Consider the following 23,533-nt stretch of genomic DNA (forward strand, 5'->3'; position numbering starts at 1 on the left):
AAGTAGGCTAGCAAGATCTATTCACAAAATCGAGAACTCAGCTTGGATATATTTTTCACAGTCAAGACTCAGAAAGCTCTTTAGTCGCTTTTAGTCATTGCTTCGGAAAATGGGATGTGGCGGAAAAAGGTGGCTTGTTTTAATAGACAAGCTACACTTGCTCACTACTGACGAGCGTTTTCTGGTGAAAGATTCTTATGAGATTGTTGCATTTCTTTCACGTACCAACAATTGCCTAGGAGCCTACTTCGTTGACATTAGGGGTCTTTGCCACCCATTACTAGATGACACGCTGCAACGGTCGTTGAGGACTGCATTGACAATTTTTGTTCAGTTGCGTTCCAGAAAGGGGTGGCCATAACAGTCAGCGGCTTTCATAAGCTCGTTGGCTTTAACTTAGACAACTTTTCTATCTTGGTGTAAAGGCACTTTATTCAGAAAAGAGGCGTGTGCATCGCTTCATGCATAGCACCAGTTTTAAGTCAACGCCGTTTTCTGTAAGTTTCTCTTCTTCCGTAGTTAAGCAGGACCTACTCGTATTCTTGTGCTGTACATATATGTTGGCATTGAAACGTGGCAAGAACGCACGAGCCCATACACACAAAACATATTATATGAAAAAAAAACACGAGTTGCGATGGCAAAAAATGAGATGCGCATCAGTACTGACGCGAAGTGTCATTCGCTACATTTCTCGAACACCGCATTTTCTTTATGGATGCGCCATAGCGCGAGGTATAAGCTTTATACAAAAAGCATTCAAGAACAAAGAACAAACAAGAAGTTTTACAAAAAGTAATCTAGTTGCAATGGTCGATTGGTGAGATTACGAAGAAGTGTGGTAGGTCAAGTGAATTTGAGAGCGGATTAAAAGAACAGTGCACTTACGAACCCAGCATGTGTTTTACTGGTTGGCATTGCTAAGCACATAGATTTTTCTTCTAATTATGTAGAGTTTACCTTCAGAGAGATGTTCGCAGTCTAGCCAATGATGTTCATGAAAAACTTGGTGTCATTTCATCCGACGTAGTTAGAAGCAGGCACAGAAGAACTTCCCGAAATTATATCCTATATCACCTTTACGAGTAGTCAAACCGCATATTTTCAATTCGCAAAAACACAAGAGTCAGTTTGATATATTTTACAGTTGGATATAAAGCTTTCGAAGGATTTATTGCCCTGTTAATTTCGACGTGTAAGTGTTTCTCACTTTCACCTGCAAGAAAGCTGGTCTTACCGCAACTAGAGGGTTTTATTTTTATTTTATTTTATTGTAATTTTTTGCGATAAACGCTTCGCAGGGAGGGAGGGGGGAGGGTGATATGCGAGAAAGTGCGGTATATATGTACTAAACGTCATTACATCGTCACAAGCAGCTGTCCTTAGTCGCCATGGTATCGGTGTTCGGCGGCTGACCTGAAGGTGGCGCGTTCGACCTGGCCACGGCGGTCATATTTTGACCGAAGTGAAATGGCAGCAATCCGTGCACTATGCAGCATTAGTGCTTACAAAAGAACATCAAAAACCCGACATTTCAGAAGTTGCCCGCCACGACACCTCTCTTTAAACATATCGTGGTTATGGGATGTAACATATCATATATAATATATGAGTAGCAGTGATCATAGGGTGCCGGAAGCTGCTGTCAATTGTCACCCTTTATTCCAGCGTTTTTCTTTATTGTTTTTGTTTGGAACGCTGAACGAAGCGGCGACATTGAGCCACTTTTATTCACAATACATTGCGTTGATAATCGCCAGGCTTGAGGAGAACAGCACGTTATCCCCTTCCAATGCAACGACCGCATTGATAAAAGAAGGACATGATGGCACCTGAATGAACGGACACCACGCAAGATGACCGCGACGAAGTAGAATAATGAAATAAAACATGTAAAATATGGATTAAAACCACAATCATTGCCTGACAAACTGTCCATATACACGCATGCGCAAAAAAATAAAACCTTTACAACAAAGTAAAACGCCATTCTTTAAATAATAAACTAAAAAAATTGTTACACTCTCTTTTTTAATACTCTCGATAACTCTTAAAAGCAGCCAAAAAAGTTATTACGAGAAAAAAAATAACACCTGCACGCAATACCTGCAGAGAGCCATATAAATTCTTATGTCATTCTCAAACATGAACACGTCTGAAATAACTATCCCGGAGCTTCAAATTGCTGACCGTGTCTTAGATCAGCCAAGTGACATCGCTAATGAATTCAACTCATTTTACCACAATCAAACTTCTAGTCAACTCCCATCGTTGAATAAATCACTGACCCACTCTTCATATTCATTCTACTTTTTTCCAACAGACCCTAATAAAATTATCAGCACGATTCGTAATCTTAAAATAACTTTTGTTAAACTTAACGAAATTCTTTCGTTCAAAATTAAGGTATTTGCCAACCATAATAACATCCCTTCATCCCATGTTATCCATCTAATTTTCAAGACCAGGTCATTTCCATAAAAAGAAATCAGGAAAAATTATACTGATTATACTGGTGTTCAAGAAAAGCGAGCGAACGTTCGTATCTGAATATCGTCTATCATCCATCACAACAGCTTTTAGTAACATACTACAGAAGTGTATCGAGAAACGCAATCCTAATTACTTGTCTAACTTTTCTAAGTTAACTCCTAAGCAGTTTGGTTTCCAGCCTGCTTTATCAAACAATCTTGCCTTTTTAAATATAACTGATCAGATTAAAAATTCGCAGGTCCCACCTACAGTAAGAATTGATGATATGTGAAGCGCGAACGAGGAAGGTCTATTTGGCGCTTTAAAATCAGCACAATGTTACGGCGAACGTAAATTATGCTGTACATCACTTCAATGTCATGATTATAATGTTTGCGCGTGACATTTGTGTTCGTCGTCCATTTACGTCAAATATACCAGATTTGCTAGATGTGAAGATTGCGAAACGGCCATGAACACGCTACCAGCTTTGCATGTAGTCACGTTTTACATAACACGCATATCACAAATACATGTTTGGAAGTGTTACCTTCGTCGTCTCTTCGTGGCACGTGATAGAAAATTTGGTATATGTGGAGGTAGCAAAACGGCGCCGAGCGCGCTATGAGCGTAGCATGTAGTCACGTTTTACAAGTCACGCATATAATGTTTATCGTGTTTGGACGTGACATTTGCCTTCGTCATCTATTCATGTCACGTGATGCCAAATTTGGTATACCTAGAGATAGTGAAACGGCCACGAGCCCACTATGAGCGTAGCATGTAGTCATATTTTACATGATACGCATGCCATGATTATCATGTTTGTACGCGTCGTTTTTCTTCATCGCCTATTCACGTTACGTAATACCACATTTGGTGTATGTGAAGCAAGCGAAATGGCCGCCAGCACGCAATGAGCTTGGCACGTCGTCATGTTTCACATACCACGCCTTTCATTATTATTATGCTTGGATGTGTCATTTACCTTCACCGTCTATTTTCGTCACGTGATACCAACTTTGGCTTAAGCGGAGCTGGAGAAACGGCCGCGAGCACACTGTGACCGAAGCATGTAGTCATGTTTTACATCACACGCATGCCATTATTATCATGTTTGAACGTGTCGTTTACTTTCATCGTCTATTAACGTCACGTGATGCAAAATTTGGCACAACTGAAGCTAGCGAAATAGCTGCGAACACGCTATGAGCGTAGCACGTAGTACATAACATGCATATGATGATTGTTTGCATCAGTCATTTAGCTCCGCGCTCCATTCACGTCAAGTAACACAAAATTTTCTGTGTGAAGCTAGCGGAAAGACCATGAGCGCACCATGAGCATGGCCTGCAGTTATTATTTTCATGGCATGCATGTCATGATTTCCGCGTTAGGTTTTGTCACACAAGTTCGCCATGTAGTCATGCCATGGTATACCAGTTCTACATTATTCCATGTCAACGAAACCACCACAAGAGCCGCGAGACCATGAATTGTATATCGTGACATCCACGATACACTTGTAATGCTTTTTAGGTTATGACTAGTCAGTTAGACTCGTCATACCGCCATGTTACGGCATACCAATTTTGTATAGATACCATTATTGAAACGGCCAGGGGAGCTTAAAGTCGAACGAAACTGGGTAGATAGTTAGGGCCAAAGTCGCCGAAGTTCGCTGAGAAATGCTTTGCATTTAAAAGCTTTTGATTCTGGTGAATTAGCTGGTGCATTGTTCATTGACGTAACCGAAGCTTTTAGCTCCCTTAGCCACAGCCTAGAAACCAAACACACGTTTTCAGGTATTGTTGGGCCTGCTCTAACACTTATTAAAAGTTACCTGTACAGCACACATCAGGCTAATTATATTCGCCCTACGTTAGCAGATAACTTGACTACTAATCAAGGTGTCCCTCAAGGGTCCATTCTCGGCCTGCTTTCATTTTGTAATTTACATCAATGACCTCCCTCTTTCAGTTACTAACTTTGAACCTTTTGTTCATGCCGACGACACCACCATACTTGCCACTGATACATAAACCGACTTTTTACCGCTAAAATCACACAGTGATCTAAAAAACCTTTTAAGCTGGTGTTGTATTACTCCCTCAGGTTCAAGTCTACCAAAAATAAGTCCATGATATTCTACTCAACAAACAAAGTTCTTCTCTCGCAAATTTCGATGAAACTAAACGACGTACACAATACTCTTGATAACCAATGCTCTTTCATCAGGAGTCGTTCTTGACTTCAACCATAATACTCTAATCGTGTAGTGCACTTACGCAAAAAAACTAGAATTAGGTGTTAGGATTTGAATAGGAGCGCATATATATTTCAACACTTCAGCTCTTAACAACGTATTTAAGCTTTTCTCCAATTTCAAAATAGCAATTGCATCACTACGTGAGGAAATACATATCTAACCCACTTATATCCCATTTATTACATTCAAAAGCAACCCACTAGATTTATATTTTGCAGTTCATATCGCTCTAGTGCATCATCATTACTTCAAAATTTTGAGATACTCTCTACCGCTATTTAACCTAAATAGGATCATATTATCTTGCTCTTTGAATTACTGAACCATATTGTACCTTCAAGTGTATTTTGTCCTAATGCTCTGTTTAACTTTAACCGTTTTAGATTTGTTTGAAATAGTATTTTTACTACCTTCTATTGGTACTAGTTTTGGTCGCTACACTGCATATTCCTTCGCATTAGTAATCAAAATTTGCTGCTATCTGTTGTTTTATGCAATTCCATTATTGTCTGCACATCATTTCTACTGTTTTTTCATGCGTGCTACTGCGTTTCTTATTTATTTACCACAAGAACCTGCTTATTAGGTAAACGAGTGCATGCATGGTGCTGGAGGCCTCGTCAGCTGACATTTCTTTGAACATCACTTTTTGCTACCCGCACGAAGAATAAATGAAGAAATAAACTAGAATCTGACATCAAACAATGCCCGACGATTGGTGCAATAAAAACAATTTTATTCGTAATTGATTAACTACTAGATGTGTTTTTCTTTTTATATAGTTTATGCCACTCTTTTTGCTTTAGTTGTTCCTTGTTAGTGTTGGTTTTATCAATTTACCCATTTTCCTGTTTTCACTGTTACTGCTAATTGAGTAATTTATGTTACCTACTTTCAAACAGAAGGTCCTCAGCAGCCTTGTGCTTTTGAACCTCCTACTTATTACCTAATTTCTACGGTGTTTTCGTTTCTGTACTAATATTCGAAGTAACCTAAAACTTAAAACTTGGTGACCGTTAATTGGTATAAGGCTACTTTAGCAAAGGTGTCCAGTATCCTTAAAAATCAGGAAACACTATATCAACTGGCTGTCTTCACAATTAATTTTTCTGTTGCGGGAGGCATCATAAGATGGTTGAAGATATCGCTTGGTACAGTAAGTAGGAAGTTAGATTATGTTCAATTAGCAGAGTTGGGTGGTGAAGATCAATGGGGCGATTGAAGTCCTTCATGGTAAGAACCCGTTGCAGCAGAAAGATTTTGAAAAAAAAACTCACACCTTTGCCACAAAGGCACCAAATCGGTACAAAGGCGACAGCAGCAAATTAGAAGGTCACGCGCAGAATGGAAAACAGATCGAAACATGCCCCGCGTTTCTCACGCGCAAATGATGCTTGGAACCTACTCACAAATACATATGCACGCAAATAAGTATCTCAGTTGTTACTTCGATGTTTCTGAAAGGCGCGCGCTTTTCGCAAACGGAGACTGAAAAGGTTGCAGTGACCTTTGTGCGCCTGGTAACAACAACAGAATCGTTCCAGGTATAGCCCGAGGCCAGCCAAGAGGTACGATCCTCCCCGCGAAATAAGGGCGTGCAGGAAGCGTCGGCCTTCTCCTCTAAGTGAGGCAAAGTACGCGTGTCAGATTAAAGCACGAACCGTCGCGCGATGTGGTGACGCGCACTCATTGTGCCATCTTGCTTGCAATGCTGAAAATTCTATAATCACCCCTCCACCACCAAGCCCCATTAGCAGAGGCAGTTGGTAGGTTTAAATATCTTGCCGTTAGAATGTTGTAGGACGTTCTCTTTGATGACTCAGTGGTTAACGCCTCCAAATAACGACGTAGAGGTGTCACGTTCGATTCCGCACGCCGGTGTCTATTTTAATATATATATATATATATGCTGAGTGACGCCAACGTTGACGCAGGTGGCAAAATCCAGTCGAGTGTGTCCATGTAATTGCTATCGTAATAAAAGCAACCTTTAAAATTATTTACGAAGCGATGAAATTCTTTCGAATTTTGCGGCGAAACTGTAACCGAAACACGGAAGAGCACAACTGCTATTCTTCTCGGACGTCCAAAATGAGTAGGCATCGTTATATCAACCATCAACCAAATGATGTATCGGTGTGCGGGCTGCACTTGCAATATTAGCTCGTGAAATGCACATACAATAACGAGCAGAGAAAAACTGCACCACTGTAGTCGTTCTATTAGTCGTTCTAGTAGTCTGCTTGTTGCGCTCATCGGTTCTTCGGTTTCACCGTTGAATTTGCGTGAATTTCATTAGGCCCTGTAATAATAGAAGCTTCCATTTGTAAATCTTGAAGCTGCGGTGGGTTCTTTCCAGGAAGCATTAGAATTTTTTTCATTTAGCACAACCGCATACCATAACTAGATAAAAGTTCACTTATTTAGCTTTTTAAAGCATGTCCCAAACAATGTCTTAACCTTCATAAGATTCAAGCTGCCGCTGAACAAAAAAATGCCAGGCCATCGCAAAAGGGGCAGCACAGTCCCATCGAAAGCTAGAAGGGCACCCTCTCAGAGACTTTTCAAAACACTCATCGGACAACTATGGCAAGCACCCTCGTTTGATACCCACAAGGTCATTATTAATAAATTTATTTGGGTTGTAGGCCAGCATTCGCTATGCTATTTTCTGTCATTTTTCTGAGAAGCGTGGTATCCACTGAACGCTTGCAAGGAATTTTGTGCCAATTGTTCATGCACTGGCGGACCACATTGAGTCATTATGGCTGAAGCTGGGATGAGCCACAGTTAGTAAGGGAACAAGAACAAGCTTTTGTAATGGGTTGGAGCATTGAATGGCCCAGTCGTTACGCTGTCCGCATTGTGCGACGACTGGTTGTTTTTTCGCTGTTTTAAAACGCTGTATAAGTCGTGTTAACGCGATTGCTTTCCCGACATCAAGCCTGCCTAAGGCATGTTTGCCAACAAGTCACAAGCACTCGCATAGCTTAGTGGTAAAATAATGCCGGCAACTAGAAGTCCAAAAGCGTCCTTTTTTAAATTTCAGACCAGAACACTTTCAGTAAGGACCTTCCTAGAGGACCGTGTGTTCTATATGCCAAGGAGATATCACTTTCGGATCTGTAAGAAACCGGAAACTATTGACCACGTTTTTCTGCACTGTTGGAAGAGAGTGTACATTTGCGACGTACTACAAAGGAAAATAAAAAAACAGTTTCTGTTAGACCCCTATGGAATTAGGTATTCGGCAATAGAGAATAATGATGGATTACCTTTCGATTTTATGATGATGACTTCCTTGCACGGTACATGGCGCTAAGGAATAGTTGGATTTCACTGTCACCCTGACAGGAGACCAGCAATAGAGTATTTAAAAAAAAGTACCTCAAGGTTTGTCGAGGTAGTAAGAACAGATGAACGTGTACCTTTATGGTCAGAAAGGGTAAAAGTCCTACTGATCATGAAAAGATTCTAGGACGTGATGTGTTATAGTAATGCTTGATGGCTGTAGTTATTTTCGATAGGTTCGTTGTATATTGTAATATCTTTATTTTAGCATCTCGTGTGTGAAGTTTAACCGGAAATAAAGAAAAAGAGCTGGCATAGCTCAGTGGTAGAATACTGGTCTGGCATCCAGTAAACTCGGGCACGAGCCCCACTGTGTCAATGGTGCTAAGTTTTTTTTTCTAATTTCGCGCGATGTAATTACGGACACCGGCGGCGCCAGCGGCAGACAACTGCGCGTTACCCGAGTTGTGATCTCATAAAAGTTTTTGCTGTAAAACCACTCATGCAGACACTGAGCACCGAGCGAATATCGCATTTCCCTGATTATCGGAGGAATTGGAACACATTTCCTTAAAGCACCCTGTATACATTTAAACTCGTTCTGCACTAAGCCTTCCAGATCACAATCCTCGCTCATCTGGACACACGAGACAAGAGGCTTGTTTCCTCGTAAGGAAAGGAGCCTCTTGCGAGGTAAATCCAACATCTTGGAGTGTTTTATGCTAACTGATGTAGTCCACGTATCAACTGCTCCGGCTAATTTTGTTTGATGTGGCTGAAGGTTTTCATATTCAAGGATGTTAAAGTATTTTCGTATTTGGTTTACACGATTTGTATGTATAGTAAGTTTTGCTTTATTTGCAACATAAACTAGTACGTCTTTGACAAGCAGTCTCTTTATAAATGTACTTATGAAATGTACAAGGTTCCAATGAGACTAAGAGATATATAGCCTGCTTTGAGCCTTATATCGGCCTCGCTCGACTGTACTTTTCTACAACTACTCCCAGCTATGCTATCCTTTACCCCTTTCCTCTTTTCTGTTCTCCTCACTTCACTTTCTCATCCCATTGCTTTACTGGTCTACACATGGGTATGCCATGGGCTACCGTCTTTTCCTCAGTTTTCCCTTTCACTCTTTTCCCCGTCGCTATAATGTACTACACGTGGCTGTGCTATGTTCTACCCTCCTCTCCTTCTTTCTCTCCTCCTCCCCATTACATTACTTCCCCTCGCTCTCACTTTTCTTTCCGCCATCGCTGTACTGTACTGCACGTGGAAAGGCCTTGCTCTACTTTCCCTCTTTTTTTTATTTTTTCCCGCATTCACTTCCATTTCGAGCAACGTTTCTCCACAATGTATTTATATACACGCTGCCTATGCTTTCCCTCAAAGAACTTTAGACTGGTAATAAGAGTCCTTTATCGGAAAAATAACTCACAGGAAAGCACAACATTGATTAGAACCTAGTTAGAAAATTGATAAAGAAGCAAGCCAACTGTTACTACGTTTGCAAGTGGCCCAATAAACAAGGAGACACTTTCTGTATTAAAAAAATGGGATATCCTATTTTGATTGTTGGGCAGTTTCTGTCATGTCTCAATAAACTTACAAGCATCCTTCATCCTTCAAGATGCTTGTGAGCTTCCTAAAAGCTTGAAACACCCTTCAAGACTTTGTGTTTTTTACTCCACGGAATTTTTTTAAAGTGTGTAACTGGGCTCAATGAACAAAAAAAAACAGATAGCTTTATAATTAAAAGGCCTAAAGCGCGTGCGTACGCACGCCCATTTTCCAAAACAATCTATTCGTCACACTGGAAAACAACGCCTCGTGCAATCTCACTGGCGACGCATGATTTATGAAGCTACTTTTCTTTCTTCATAGCGTCATGGGAAATCGACTACAACAATCACTTACTTTTCTCTATATGTGAAATACCTCAGCCGCTGCGCTTGAGTTGCTATCATTACGAGGAAACAAACGATTTTACCTAAAGAAAAGGACGTACGCACTATAGCACTGAAAATAGTGCTAGCGCAAGCCAGGTGATTTCGAAACATTTACTGTGTTTGAACAGTTTCACACTAATGCACTATCCATTTGCTTTGTATACCTATACGGCCACAGGACTAAAGGTACATGGCGGCATTCTTACGCGGGACAGACTCGTTCAGTTGTTTTCTCCGGCAGCTTGTGCTTCTTGTCAATATCGATTTTCCTTTATATAGCGGCTACCGTCTTCATCACTTAATTAAAAGGAAGAGACAGTACTTAGCACAGTATTTGTCACGTACGAAGCCGCCACTGAAAACGGTCCCCCAACACTTTGGCTTGAAGAAGTTCTAGGGAAGACAAAGAGTTCAAGGCATGACGCATTGGATCACAGGAAACTTTCATGGAGCCACGCAGTAAAATTCAGGTTCTTTCAAAATTGAGAAACTAACTCTACCCACTAGGCACCCGAGACGCACCACTCGAAGTGGTATAGCAAAGCGGGAGGAAGTAATGTACTGCCGCCATGAAAATAGTGGCTGTTGACTCGCTGCTTGAAGTGGAAGTAAAAACTGTTGAAGTTATAGTAAAGTTGAGGAAAAATATATATTTACAGACTGCACAGAATATACATAGTTACGGACATACAAGTGCAAAAAAAAACTATTCGGAAATAAACCATCTGTAGGGCAACCCTACGGAATTCGGCAGAGCCGACGGTTCCTAAACACCATAAGCCCGGATTAGAACGCTTGGCGGGACACCAGGGCCACTTCTTATCTCCTCGATGTACCGCCTTTATGCAGCTCTCGGCGAATCGTCACCTGTTTGTCTTGTGGCAGGGCAGTGCACTTCTCGAATCAAGAACCTACCCCGAGGATTCTATTTTTCGTACACGTGTGAGGGCTCATGCCCCTCGCCCCAAATTGCCGAAAGCATGCCAGTGTGACCGCATTGATCAAAGGTCCCAACTGGGCACCCGTTTATTGTGACGTAGGCCACGCTTTCATGTGTCGTAAGCCCGGCCGCATGCGAGAGCCACCCGAAGCAAGCCAGACTGCGACGAAAGATCACCGGCAATCCCATGGTTTCGCAACGCACACCGCCAACTCGGCGGCGATTTTTAGGCGCGCGAACAGCGAACGTTCGCGTCCTAAACCGAACAGATGGGAGAGGTCCTGCTGCCGCGCTGGGCCCCTGGAGGAGGCCCATTGGTGCGCAGGCCAAAAGTGCTGTGAGGACATCAGGGTTTCGTCCCAATGACGTTTCTTTCCCTACACTTTTGTTGCCCACGGGGGGGGGGGGAGGTGGTTCTTTAAACTTGGGTTAACAAGAAACCATAAGCGCTCAATAATCTCAGGCGCCCAAGCCCTTCGTGGGGCACTGTGTCTACAATCAGCGCCGAACAGGTCAGACACTGACTGAACATCGTCAAAGCAGTGCTGCGTGCCGAAGCAAATGCTGCGCAATGACTGACATGTCTCCCCAAGCCTACCACACGAAGTAAATAAAAGTAAATCGAAAACTACCCCGCAACCACTAGCTACCGTGGTCCTACACACCCTACCGGCAAGTTTTTTTTTTTGTCGTGGCAGAAACTGCAGTCGCCTTGTCGAAGACCACTCCATTTGTCGACTTCTTGTAGCCTCCAGCGACATTCTCTTTCAACAATCTCAAGCCTCAGTAACTAGGTATGGTGTATTATATTATTATACCGACAGAGTCTACACCATTTCCTGCGTATTAAGGTTGCACAAATACGATGTGGAATGTCACAAGTAGACGAGTAGAAAGGCTAGCGCGAGCGCTTCCCGCTAAAGACATAACATGTTGGAAGACAATGTCAATTTTAAGACTATTTTCTTTTGAAATTCGGCAGATCCCACGTACTTGGGAATCGACGTTATGCGAAGCATGCGGAGGGAAGGTGACCATGTTGCAATTTTATCATTAAGTGACACGTCATAAAGTAACGATAAATATATGTACAAATGTTATACGCACAGACATATTTTCGCGACATGAAAATAACAGGATACAGGAAGATGGTGCGACCATTAAAAACAAAGTCTGTATTAACAGAACAAAAGAGCAGCCGATTCGACGTTGTCTTCCTTAGAGGAACCATGGTTGATGTCCACGCTCATCACTTCGTCGTCCTCTGTCTACTTGCCTGGCGTTTAGCCGTGACATTAGCCTCACATTCAAGAAAGCATCGTCCCGACGTTTTATAATCAAACTGTTTTGTACTCGTTAGAAATGCATGAGTTCATTCGGAGAAATAAGGCTTCATCCGAACCACGTGCACAACTTCTTGAGCACACCTTCGATGCCCTAAGGAGTGTGCAGTATCAGGAACAACCTCATAATTATTGTCACTGAGACATCGTGGAACATTATAGGGACTGAAGTATCGTCTTAGCAGTTTTTCTGAGAAGCCACGGTGCCGAATAGGAGTCCATATCCAAACTTTCTCTCCTGGTTCTTAGGAGACTAGTCGGGGACGAAGGTTGTACCGTCTTGAATTATAGTCCTGCTGGCGATTAATACGTAGGCGTGCAAGTTGTCGGGATTCTTCGGCAAGCTAGGTGATATAATGAGCATCCGTTTCAACGTCTTCGAGCTCGTGCGGCAGCATAAAATCCAGCATAGTGGTGACTTCACGACCATGAAGAAGGTGGAATGGCGTTGTTCTTGTTGTTTCTTGATGAGCTCTGTTATAGGCGAACGTGACATACGGCAAGATCTCGTCCCAGATTTTGTGCTACAACTCGACGTACATTCAGAGCACATCGACAAGTGTCTTGTTGAGACGCTCCGTAAGACCATTCACTTGCGGATGATACGCCGTTGTTCGCCGGTGGGATGTGCCACAAAGTCTTAAAACTGTCGGCAATAGTTCAGCTGCAAATGCAGTTCCCCTGTCAGTTATTACCACTGACGGAGCGCCGTGCCTCAGCGCCACATTCTCCACAAAAAATTGGACTGCTTCACTTGCCGTGCCCCTCTCCAGAGGCTTGGTTTCGGCGTAACGAGTGAGGTAGTCGGTGGCTACTATAATATATCTGCGACCTGCCAATGAGGTGGGAAATGGGCCTAAAAGATCTATTCTGACTTGCGTGAGTGGAGTAACAGGCACGTCAATAGGATGGAGGAGGCCTGCTGGTTTTAGGAGTGCGACATTTCTGCGCTGGCAATCAAGGCACGCCTGAACATAGTGTTGAACGGTCACCGCCAGTCTTGGCCAGTAGTATTTCTGTCTCACACCGCACAGCGTACGCGTGTAATGCAAGCGGCCGGATGTTGGTTCACCGTGGCATGCCTGTAATACTTCACTCCTTAGAGATATTGGGACAACTAGTAAGTAGTCATTTCCGTGCGACGTGAAGTTCATCTTATACTGGACGTCTTTGCGCAAGCAAAGTGACAAAAAGTTCTCTCGAAAACAATCTAGGTATAGCTGAAGTACGACCCTCCAAAAAACGAATTATGGCTTCTAGTTCCGGTTCGTCTCGTTGCAGCTGTGCGACAGTAGCCGTGTTCACAACTCCGACAAAGGCTGTATCGTCATCTTCTGCTGTCGCAGGTTCATATGGCACACGAGAAAGGCAATTCGCGTCTGAATGTCGCTTCCCTAATCTGTAAGTCACCGTCATGTCAAATTTTTGAAGCTTCAGGATCCAGCGCGCCAACCGTCCTAAAGGGTCTTTGAAATTTGTCAGCCAGCAGAGGGAGTGATGGTCGCTGATAACATTGAAAGGACGACCATACAGATATGGGCGGAATTTCGTAACGGCCCACACTACCACAAGGTACTCTTTTTCCGTGGTGGAATAATTTGCTTCTGCACGTGAAAGAGTTCTGCTCGCGTAAGCAATTACTCGTTGGGCGCCATCCTGCATCCGCTCGAGTACAGCTCCTAAGACGACATTGCTAGCGTCGGTGTGCACTGTTGTCGGGGCGTCATCATCAAAGTATGCGAGGACTGGTGGCTTCTGAAGTGTTGCCGCAGCTCGTCGAATGATTTTTGCTGTTCTTCATTCCATACGTACGCGACGCCTTCTCTGGTACGGCGGTTCAATGGCGAGGCAATGCGCCAGATGTTCTCAATGAAGCGTCGGTAGTGCACACACAGTCCTAAAAACCGTCTGACCGTCTTTTTGTCAGTTGGCGCTGGAAAATTCGTAACGGCAGCTATTTTTTCAGGGTCAGGCTGCACACCTTCACTGCTGACAAGATGCCCCAGTAACAGAAACTCTTCGAAGCCGAAGTGGCATTTTTCTGGCTTAAGCGTTAGTCCGGCAGAACGTATAGCTTAAAATACTGAGTGCAGTCGCCTGATGTGTTTGTCGAATGCTGCAGAAAATATGATGACGTCATCTAAATACACTAAGCACGTCTGAACATGAGGCCTGATAGCACGGTATCCATTAGCCTCTGAAACGTTGCTGGTGTTGAGCCCAAGCCAAATGGAAGTATCTTAGATTCAAAAGGCTATCAGGTATCACGAAAGCTGTTTTCTCCCGGTGTCTTTCATCCGGTCTCTTTTATCAACTTCTATCTGCCAATACTCACTCCTTAGATCCATCGACGAGAAATAACGCGCATGCCACAGTTGATCGAGTGGATCGTCAATACGCGGAAGTGTGTAGACGTCTTTTATGTCACCTGGTTCAGCTTGCAGTAATCCACGCAGAAACGTAAGATGCCGTATTTTTTCTTCACTAATACAACCGGTGAAGCCCAAGGACGTTTCAACGGCTGAATAACGCCATCTTCAAGCATCTGTCACACCTGCTTTTCAATGGCATCACGTCCCCGTGGAGCTACACGGTACTGGTTTTGGCTGACGGGTCTGGTCGTGTCGTCCGTTATAATTCGATGTTTCGTCAGTGGAATTGATGAACCCTGGACGCCGAAGAGAAACAATCTTAAACTGGTTAATAGGCTGAAGGATACTTTGCTTCTGTGCCGGCAAAAAACTTGAGATAGAGGTACGGTTTGCAAATCAGTTGAATTATCTTACTCAAGAGTTAGGCAGTCTGTCATCTTGGCGAGCTCTTCCATGTACGCGACTGCCATGCCCCTCGTTAGATGTCGGCGTTCAGAGCTGAAGTTCGTAACAAAGACGTGCGTGTGTCCGAATTTTGTGCTCACGACGCCTCTTGCGATAGATAAACCATGGCTGAATAGCAGCGTTTAAATTTGCTCGGCGATTTTTTCAGAATTGCTTGACGTGTAACAGGTCACAGCCATGAGTGCACTCGACCATGACGGGATGGCCACGTCGTCGTCGAAGACGCGCAAAGGTTTACGTCACTGGTCTGCACAGGGCCCATCCGAAACTTAACCTCGAACTCTCCGAAACGTATTTGATCTCTCAGGATTGTTGATAACGGCACCGTATTCACGCAGGAAGTCCATGCCCAAAATCAGATCTTTGCAGCACTCCGATAAAATTACGAAAGTAGCGACAAACTTTGAGCTGCCGATACTAATTCGAGCGGTACATTTGCCTGTCTTCGTCACCAATAGACCCCCTTTGGTTCTTTTGCTCGGGCCCATCCATATTGTTCTGACTTTCTTTAGGCAGTTGGTGAGTTTACGGCTGATAGTAAAGAGGTCCACGCCAGTATCTACCAGCGCTGTTACTGGGCTTCCGTCTATACAAATGTTTGGATTGGCGCTTACAATTTCCGTTGATCTCGGTGGCGTCGTATCGTCCTTGGTATTGTCCATCGTACAATCCGTGGTATCATTCGTCGTATCGCGTCGTAGTGAAGATGTTGGGGGTGTGGTAGCATCTCGACGGGCGGCAAGCTTCCCCCAAAGGTTGCTGCTGTTAGTTTCCCTGACAAGGGCTAGGGGATCTGCCCCGGGTCACCTCGGTGTAATTGCGTTGCTGCGGCGAATTACGTGTAGGTGAAGGAGAGCAGGGTCGGCGATACGGCACATCGGGTCGCTGTGCTTGCGGGTCTGCACTGCTGTCACGGTGGTAATCAAAATAAGCACGATGGGACGTTTGTAGAAAGTTCTGATGTCTATGGTCACGGTATGGGCAAATGCGGAAAACATGGCCGGCTTCTCCGCAATGGAAGCAAAGTGGTGGACGGTCGACGGTGCACCATAAGTCCGCCTTACGAATGAATGGTCGACTGGTGGGCATTCTTTGCGACCAAGGTCCAGATGTCGGTAGAGTGTACATCGGCGACATTTGCATAGGCACGTTAGACTGCGGATATGGCAGCGGAGGATTGGAAGCTGGGGCCCGCGGCTCATTGTAAGGTCCTTTGCTGACGTCGCGATAAGCCAGTGGTGTCGAGTTGTACGTCACTTGAGTGGGTCGACGGACGGCCGGTGCGTAGCTTACAGACCGCTGGTCTGAGAGCGATTCAGGCAACGAAAATGCCTGGCGGAGTTCTTGCCACACAACTTCTGCAACGCAAGCCATGGTATTTTCTTGCGGAGTCACAAGAAGGTTTCGGATCTCCTCACGAACGAACTCACGAATGAGCTCATGCTGAGAACACTCACTGCTGGCAGTCAAAGCAGAGAGGCTGGGAGATGTGTTTTGGTTGGTCGTGGTATCGGCGCGTTGCTGCAGTGCTCGCTCGATCGTCGTAGCCTCTTTGATAAATTCCGCTACGCTTCTTGGGGGTTGTGTAGGAGACCAGCAAACAGCTCTTCTTTGACGCCTCTCATCAAATGTAGGAGTTTTTTTACCTTCAAGCATCTCGGGGTCAGACCGCCGAAATAGGCGGGTCATGTCCTCTGCACACATGGCGACGCTCTCGTTTGGTTTTTGTATGCGTGCCTCGATGAGCTGCAGAGCAGAATCATGGTGTATGCTGTTTGCGAATGTTCCGAGAATATGCTGCCGAAATTCATCCCACGAAGACAGCGTTGACTCGTGGTTCTCGTGCCACGTACGAGCGCTGTCTGCCAAAGCAAAGTAGGCACGTGATAGCTTTTGTTCAGTGGGTCAGCGGTTGGCCTTGGCGACTCGCTCATACTGGGCTAACCAGTCCTCAACGTCTTCATAGACCTCACCATGAAAGGTCTCGCAAATTTCAGGCTGATCAACAGTAAACTGTGAAGACCCTCCAGTCGCCATTTCTCCAGGCACGGTGTGTTGCTGGAGAAGTTCGAGGGGGATTGCCTCGGGAATAAGGCCTCGCTTTCGGCGACTGTAGTGGTGGACAGGAGTATCCACAGCAGGAACGGGTTGCGCTGGTGAATTCGAAGTGCCAGGGTGCGCAGGTGTCCCAAGCATCAGTTGGAGAATTCCAGCGCCTCCACCACTGTCGCGATGTCAAAATAACAGGATACAGGATGGCGGTGCAACCGGGAAAAACAAGGTCTGTATTAACACAACAAAAGAGCAGCCGATTCGACGTCAACTTTCTCGGAGGAACTGTGGTTGCTGTCCTCGCTCATCACTTCATCGTCCTCTGTCTTCTTGCACGGCCTTTAGCCGTGACAATATGTTGAAGAGTTGCAGCTGTTTATATAACCAGTTGTTTGCCCTTGCGCAACAATGTCAACTGCAACATGTGTATCGGCTTTACCAGAAGCTGATATGAAGCGCTGATGCTCGCGAAAAAATGCTGGCCCTAGACACTGCTACATAAATCAACTTCAGCGCACTGCACCAAACCACAATTGACGTTAACCCACCGTGACGGCTGTATCAAACGAGCACATATGTAATGTTTACAAAATTGGGTAGGCAGCAGTGCAACCGCTATTGTAGTTTCCCGAAGATTAGCGTCTATTTGAAAAGTAGTCTCGAGACCTGGCGTAGCTGTGTGGTAGAATGCTTGACTGCACGCAGAATGCTTGGCTTCAATTTCTGCAGTGACCTTGAAATTTATTACGTGCATTAGTCGGGTTGACGATACCGATGTCGGGTATTTCTTTACGCTCGCGCTTTAAAATTTCTTACGTGTGTTCTCGTCATTACTGAGCAGATACTAAGTGTCAATCACATGTAAGCTCATACCCAACTACCAGTGACACATGCATGCCCAAGGGTATGCGCAACTGTCTGGCGGGAAGTGTTTGACGACGTACGCGACGCGATTGCGACATTATAGATGTCTTGACCAGCGCGCCATATTCGTCAAATCATCTTACACTCCCATGTTAATTTTGGTTCACGCCAAGTTAATGGGTGGAGGGGGAGGGGGACCACGAGAACACACAGACGTAAGTGGCTAGATAGATAGATAGATAGATAGATAGATAGATAGATAGATAGATAGATAGATTGATTGATTGATTGATTTGTGGGGTTTAACGCCCCAAAACCACCATTTGATTATGAGAGACGCCATAGTGGAGGGCTCCGGAAATTTTTATCACCTGGGGTTCTTTAACGTGCACCCAAATCTGAGTACACGGGCCTACAACATTTCCGCCTCCATCGGAAATGCAGCCGTCGCAGCCGGGAATCGAACCCGTGACCTGCGGGTCAGCAGCCGAGTACCTTAGCCACTAGACCACCGCGGCGGGGCAGATAGATAGATAGATAGATAGATAGATAGATAGATAGATAGATAGATAGACAGATAGATAGATAGATAGATAGATAGATAGATAGATAGATAGATAGATAGATAGACAGATAGATAGATAGATAGATAGATAGATAGATAGATAGATAGATAGATAGATAGATAGACACGCTAAAGGTCACCGAAATTCACTAGAAGTGCTTCGCATTTAAAATATCCACATAGCTGATCGTTTGGCAGTATTGGGCGTACCTTCCAATAATTTTTATTGGTTATTTTAGGTATTTGTGCTGGCATATATACTGCAAGGTCTCAACTAACAGGTATCTATGAATGCGTATGCTAAATCTTCCTGCTTTGCCCACTCATTGCTTATCCTCTAATGAAAAGAAAGGAGTGAAAGAATGAACTCGCAAGAACTTGATAGTGGTCACAAATGGTGTGAGTGAGAAATCAGTGATTTCATTAGGCAAAAATAACCGCTCTACTGCAAAACATACAAAATCACTATGAATAGAGGCAATACGAATAAATATTACATTCGAAATTATTTGGAGGCAATATGCGTTGTACTCGGCTGTTCCACCAAAGGGGCACGTTGGTGCTTCAAACTGCTTTGAAGAAGAAATCAATCAGAGCAGCCCTTAGTGTCGCCAGGATCTCTGTTCCATTTTAGAAATACTCCTGAATCATGGTGATTGTGACCGCAAATCTCCAAGTTAGTTTCAGTATTTCTTTTAAACATCTCATAATCTTTTATATGTACAACTCATGTGCGATAGCTTCTGTCCAATCATTTGTTTCTTGGCCAATCCACCAGAATGGGTTGGAGCTATACATATAGGCCATCATATCATCTTCATCGCCATCATCATTAAAAAGTGTGGCGGTGGCTGAAGAGGCGCGTTAATAAGTACACATTGCGTTGCAAGAACTTGAAACCACACGAGGTCTTGCACCAAGTGATTGGCGCAAATAGTTGTTACTGCACTGGTCCTCTCATTATTGAACAATCATACGAAATTGGCCACGAAAACTCGGGCATGATCACACTGAATAGAGGTTTAGAAGAGCATGTTGCTTTACTGACGCGCGCTGGGCACATGGATTCACAAAATCATGTAATATGACCTCGTGGGCACTCGGCATATGCACCTACACCAAGCATGTGAGAAATCTTCAAACGGTGAATATTAGGCCCATATACGTTCCCCTCTTGGTGCCACGGTTGGCGTGTCCAGGAAAAAGCAAAGTGTGGCAAGGGGATGTCGAGGCTGAGAATGTGAACCAACAATGATTTCGCATCCTGCATATGAAGGTGAACCTCCCCCGGCATTTTTTCTTACCGGCACCTGAGTCTTGTTGGAATAATATATTGCAGGATGGCCATCCGAAAAATTTGGCAATAGCGACGACATTATATTGTAAATAATTTATTATCTTTGTTTATTACTGTTATCCTACACCAACGCCTTTACTCTTCCTTCAGGCGTTTCAGTCGTGTTTCGTTGTTGCTCTCTACTCAGAGAGCAGTTTTGGTTATACGGCATCCAAATGGTTGTGTTGTGGCAGTATGTCAAGAAATGTTGTACGCAGGAGTCTGAAGGCAATGTTCCGTTGGGAAGGCTTCCGCGAATATACATCACCGTGGTCGAGAAACCTGCATTTAAATATATTTCTTAGTGACAACTTTATGACATAGCGAAGAGGAAGACGCATGTTTAGAGTAGATATAAATTTAACGAGGATAAGAAAGTAGAAACTGAAACTATTGGCTTCAAAGCATCGACATAGACACGGGTAAAATACGCTGGTATTGTCGATAGAAAATATTCAAAGAACATTTGAAAAAAACATTTCACACAGTCACACATGAACGTTAAACCCTAACCTTCATCATTTATAACTAAGCATTTTTGAAATAAAATATACGCTAGTTCATTTAATGCACTAGCGTCAACATAACGACAAATGTGACCCCTGGGACGCTAAATGCCAAGCATTAATAATATGCCCATTATTTGTAACATTAGTGGATGCAAAGGTTAAACATTTATTATAAAAAGCATTCGCACTTTAGCCGTTCATAAAAAATAGTTTGTTTCCTGCAATTATATAATTCTCTTTCACCGTCGAGTCTATTTTACATGCAGTTTCATTGAATTTTTAATTTATTTACCATTTTTATTCGTTCGTTTCGTGCTTTAAATTGCTTGATGTTCATTATATACTCAAACAGCTAGAAAAAGACCGACAATTTGTAATTATTGACTTATGTAGAGTGCTCAGTGATTGAAACGTGGCACTTGAAACACTACCGTTAACGTAGGGTAATTACATCATCTATGTAATCGCCTCATATTCTGTGTGCAAGCATGCCAGAAGGGCAAGCGGCGTTGAGTTTTAATTATTAACCATTGCCACTGAGGAGGCGTTGCGAATTTCGGCGGACGTGATCGGGAATGCGCAGCATATGCATTGCACTCGTGAGCTCTCACGCTTTTATGAGCGTCTTAGCATTTTCTCAGCATGCGTACGACACAGTACCCACTGTTTCAAGCTGGCTAAGACTCTGAAGCGACATAGTTTTGATACCTACACTTCGTCTCAGAAATGACGCGCACTTGTACCCGTTGCGACCATACGCATGTGTAGCGACGTTAACGATTACCTAAGGTAGGTGATGTGGCAATTACTTCTGGCTTGTGGCAAGAATGCACGGTGAGGCTATTGAGAAGGCTCTATTCACAGAAAAAAAGCTGGGCTTTGAAAGTCCTTGCGAAATTGCTCTTGCCCATTAGCTAGCAGCCATGCAAACAGCAATACTTAGAGCAGGCGGCACAAACTCGGGTGTAAATGCCGTAGAATTCGAAGTGAATCAGGCTGCACAATAAAAAATATCGACGCAGCAGAATGAGAAAAAAAACTTGCCAGATTCCACGTACATTGGGAACCGCTGATATGCGAAGCACGAATGCCACTTTAAAATCAGCACAACGTTACGAGGCGGAGCCAAATTATGTCGTACATGATTTCCATGTCATGCTTATCATGTTTGCACGCGTCATTTGCATTCGACATTCGTCATGCCCCGCCACGGTGGTCTAGTTGCTAAGGTACTCGGATGCTGACCCGCAGGTCGCGGGTTTAAATCCCGGCTGTGGCGGCTGTATTTCCGATGGAGGCGGAAATGTTGTAGGCCCGTGTACTCAGATTTGGGTGCATGTTAAAAAACGCCAGGTGGTCGTAATTTCCGGAGCCCTCCACTACGGTGTCTCTCATAATCATATGGTGGTTTTGGGACGTTAAACCCCACAAACAACAACAAACAACATTCGTCATCTATTCAAATCATTTGATACTAATTTTGGTATATGTAGAGCTAGAAAAACAGCCGCGAGCGTGCTAGGATGGTAGCATATAGTCATGCTTTACATGAAACCCATATCATGACTCTCATATTCGGACCTGTCATTTACATTCGTCCATTCACGTCACTTAATACTAAATTTGGTGTATGTGGAGCAAGTAAAGCGGTCGCGAGCACGCTATGAGCGTAGCATGTAGTCATGCGTTACATGACATGCTATTCATGATTATTATGTTTAGGGATATCATTTACCTTCGTCGTCTATTCAGGTCACGTGATATCAAATTTCGTATATGTGAAGCTAGTGAAACGGCCGTGAGCGCATCATGAGTGTGGTATATTGTCATGTCCTTACGTAGCACGCATGTCATGATTATTGTGCTTGCATCAGTTATTTACCTTCATCATCTATTGACGTCTTGTAACACCAAATTCGGTATATGTGGAGCTAGCGGAACGGCCTCGAGCACATCATGAAGGGCCCAATATACTCCGACCTAACGTTGACGAGCGCGCACGTTGCGCTGGCAAAGCGGACGCCAGGGGCTACATCTTTGGCACGCTCGCCGCGGGCTTATAAGGCGCTGGAAACGCAACAAACTTAATCGGAAACTTCGCGCTCGTATTGAGGCGCTCACTGCAGAGGCGGCCGCATACTCCGCACAACTTTCCGATGCTAACTGGGCAGACACCTGTTCGAAGGCTGCAAACCAGATGAGCTCTAAGAGTGCGTGGCGACTCTTTAGAAGCCTTCTCGATCCCTCCACCACCAGGGGAGAAACGCAACGCCAGCTCCGCCGTGTTCTGCATGCCTTTCAGGGCACTACGGATGAACTCGCGTGAGAACTTTGTGACCGCTACATCTGCCGCACATTTGATCCCGCAGGCCCAGCATATACGTATTCCGGCGCCCCTAACACCGACCTCGACGCCCCATACACGCTTTCTGATTTACGATTTGCACTTACGAAAATGCGACGGGGCACGGCCCCTGGACGCGACGGAATCACAGTATCGCTCCTGGCAAATCTTCCCGACCAAGCACACCTCTCGCTACTCCACCTTATAAATTCGATATGAGACGGTTCTCCGCTTCCAACGAAATGGACCACATCGGTCGTGACTTTCATTCACAAGTCGGCAAAGTCCGTTAGTATTGACGCACTCAGACCCATCTCACTTACGTCTTGGGCAGGCAAACTCATGGAAACCATGGTTCGCGAATGCCTTTCCGCCTACTTGGAGGCCAGGAGGACCTTTGCCGACACGATGTTTGGCTTTCGCCCGCATCTGTCGGCGCAGGACGTCCTGCTCCAGCTTCAACACGATATCATAGAGCCGACTGCTATGCGCCATAACGATAAAGCCGTGCTCGCTCTCGATCTCCGCGGGGCGTTCGACAACGTCAAACACAGCACTATACTCACTAACCTGTCTACCACAAACTGCGGGCAGAAGGCTTTCAACTACATTCGCGCCTTTCTATCACATCGCACCGCCTTCATTCGCCTTAATTCTACCGAACACGGCCCTTACTTATTAGGCACGCGGGGTACACCTCAAGGGGCAGTCCTGTCTCCTCTGCTTTATAACCTGGCGATGATGAACCTCTCCTCTCTT

At 44.4% G+C, this 23,533-nt stretch overlaps 1 protein-coding gene across 1 annotated transcript in view; it reads right to left on the reverse strand.

Annotated features, from left to right (window-relative positions):
- Positions 1-19,960: 19,960 nt before the first annotated feature.
- LOC142768651 (uncharacterized) overlaps positions 19,961-23,533 on the reverse strand; it is a 78,769-nt gene continuing 75,196 nt past the window's right edge. The window contains exon 5 of the mRNA XM_075870667.1: positions 19,961-20,203. Within this exon, the coding sequence (XP_075726782.1) occupies positions 20,004-20,203 (200 nt within the window). The 3' untranslated portion in view covers positions 19,961-20,003. The remainder of the gene's footprint in view (positions 20,204-23,533) is intronic.

The sequence above is a fragment of the Rhipicephalus microplus genome, chromosome 8, assembly GCF_043290135.1.
Source record: "Rhipicephalus microplus isolate Deutch F79 chromosome 8, USDA_Rmic, whole genome shotgun sequence".
NCBI classification, from domain to species: Eukaryota; Metazoa; Arthropoda; class Arachnida; order Ixodida; family Ixodidae; genus Rhipicephalus; species Rhipicephalus microplus.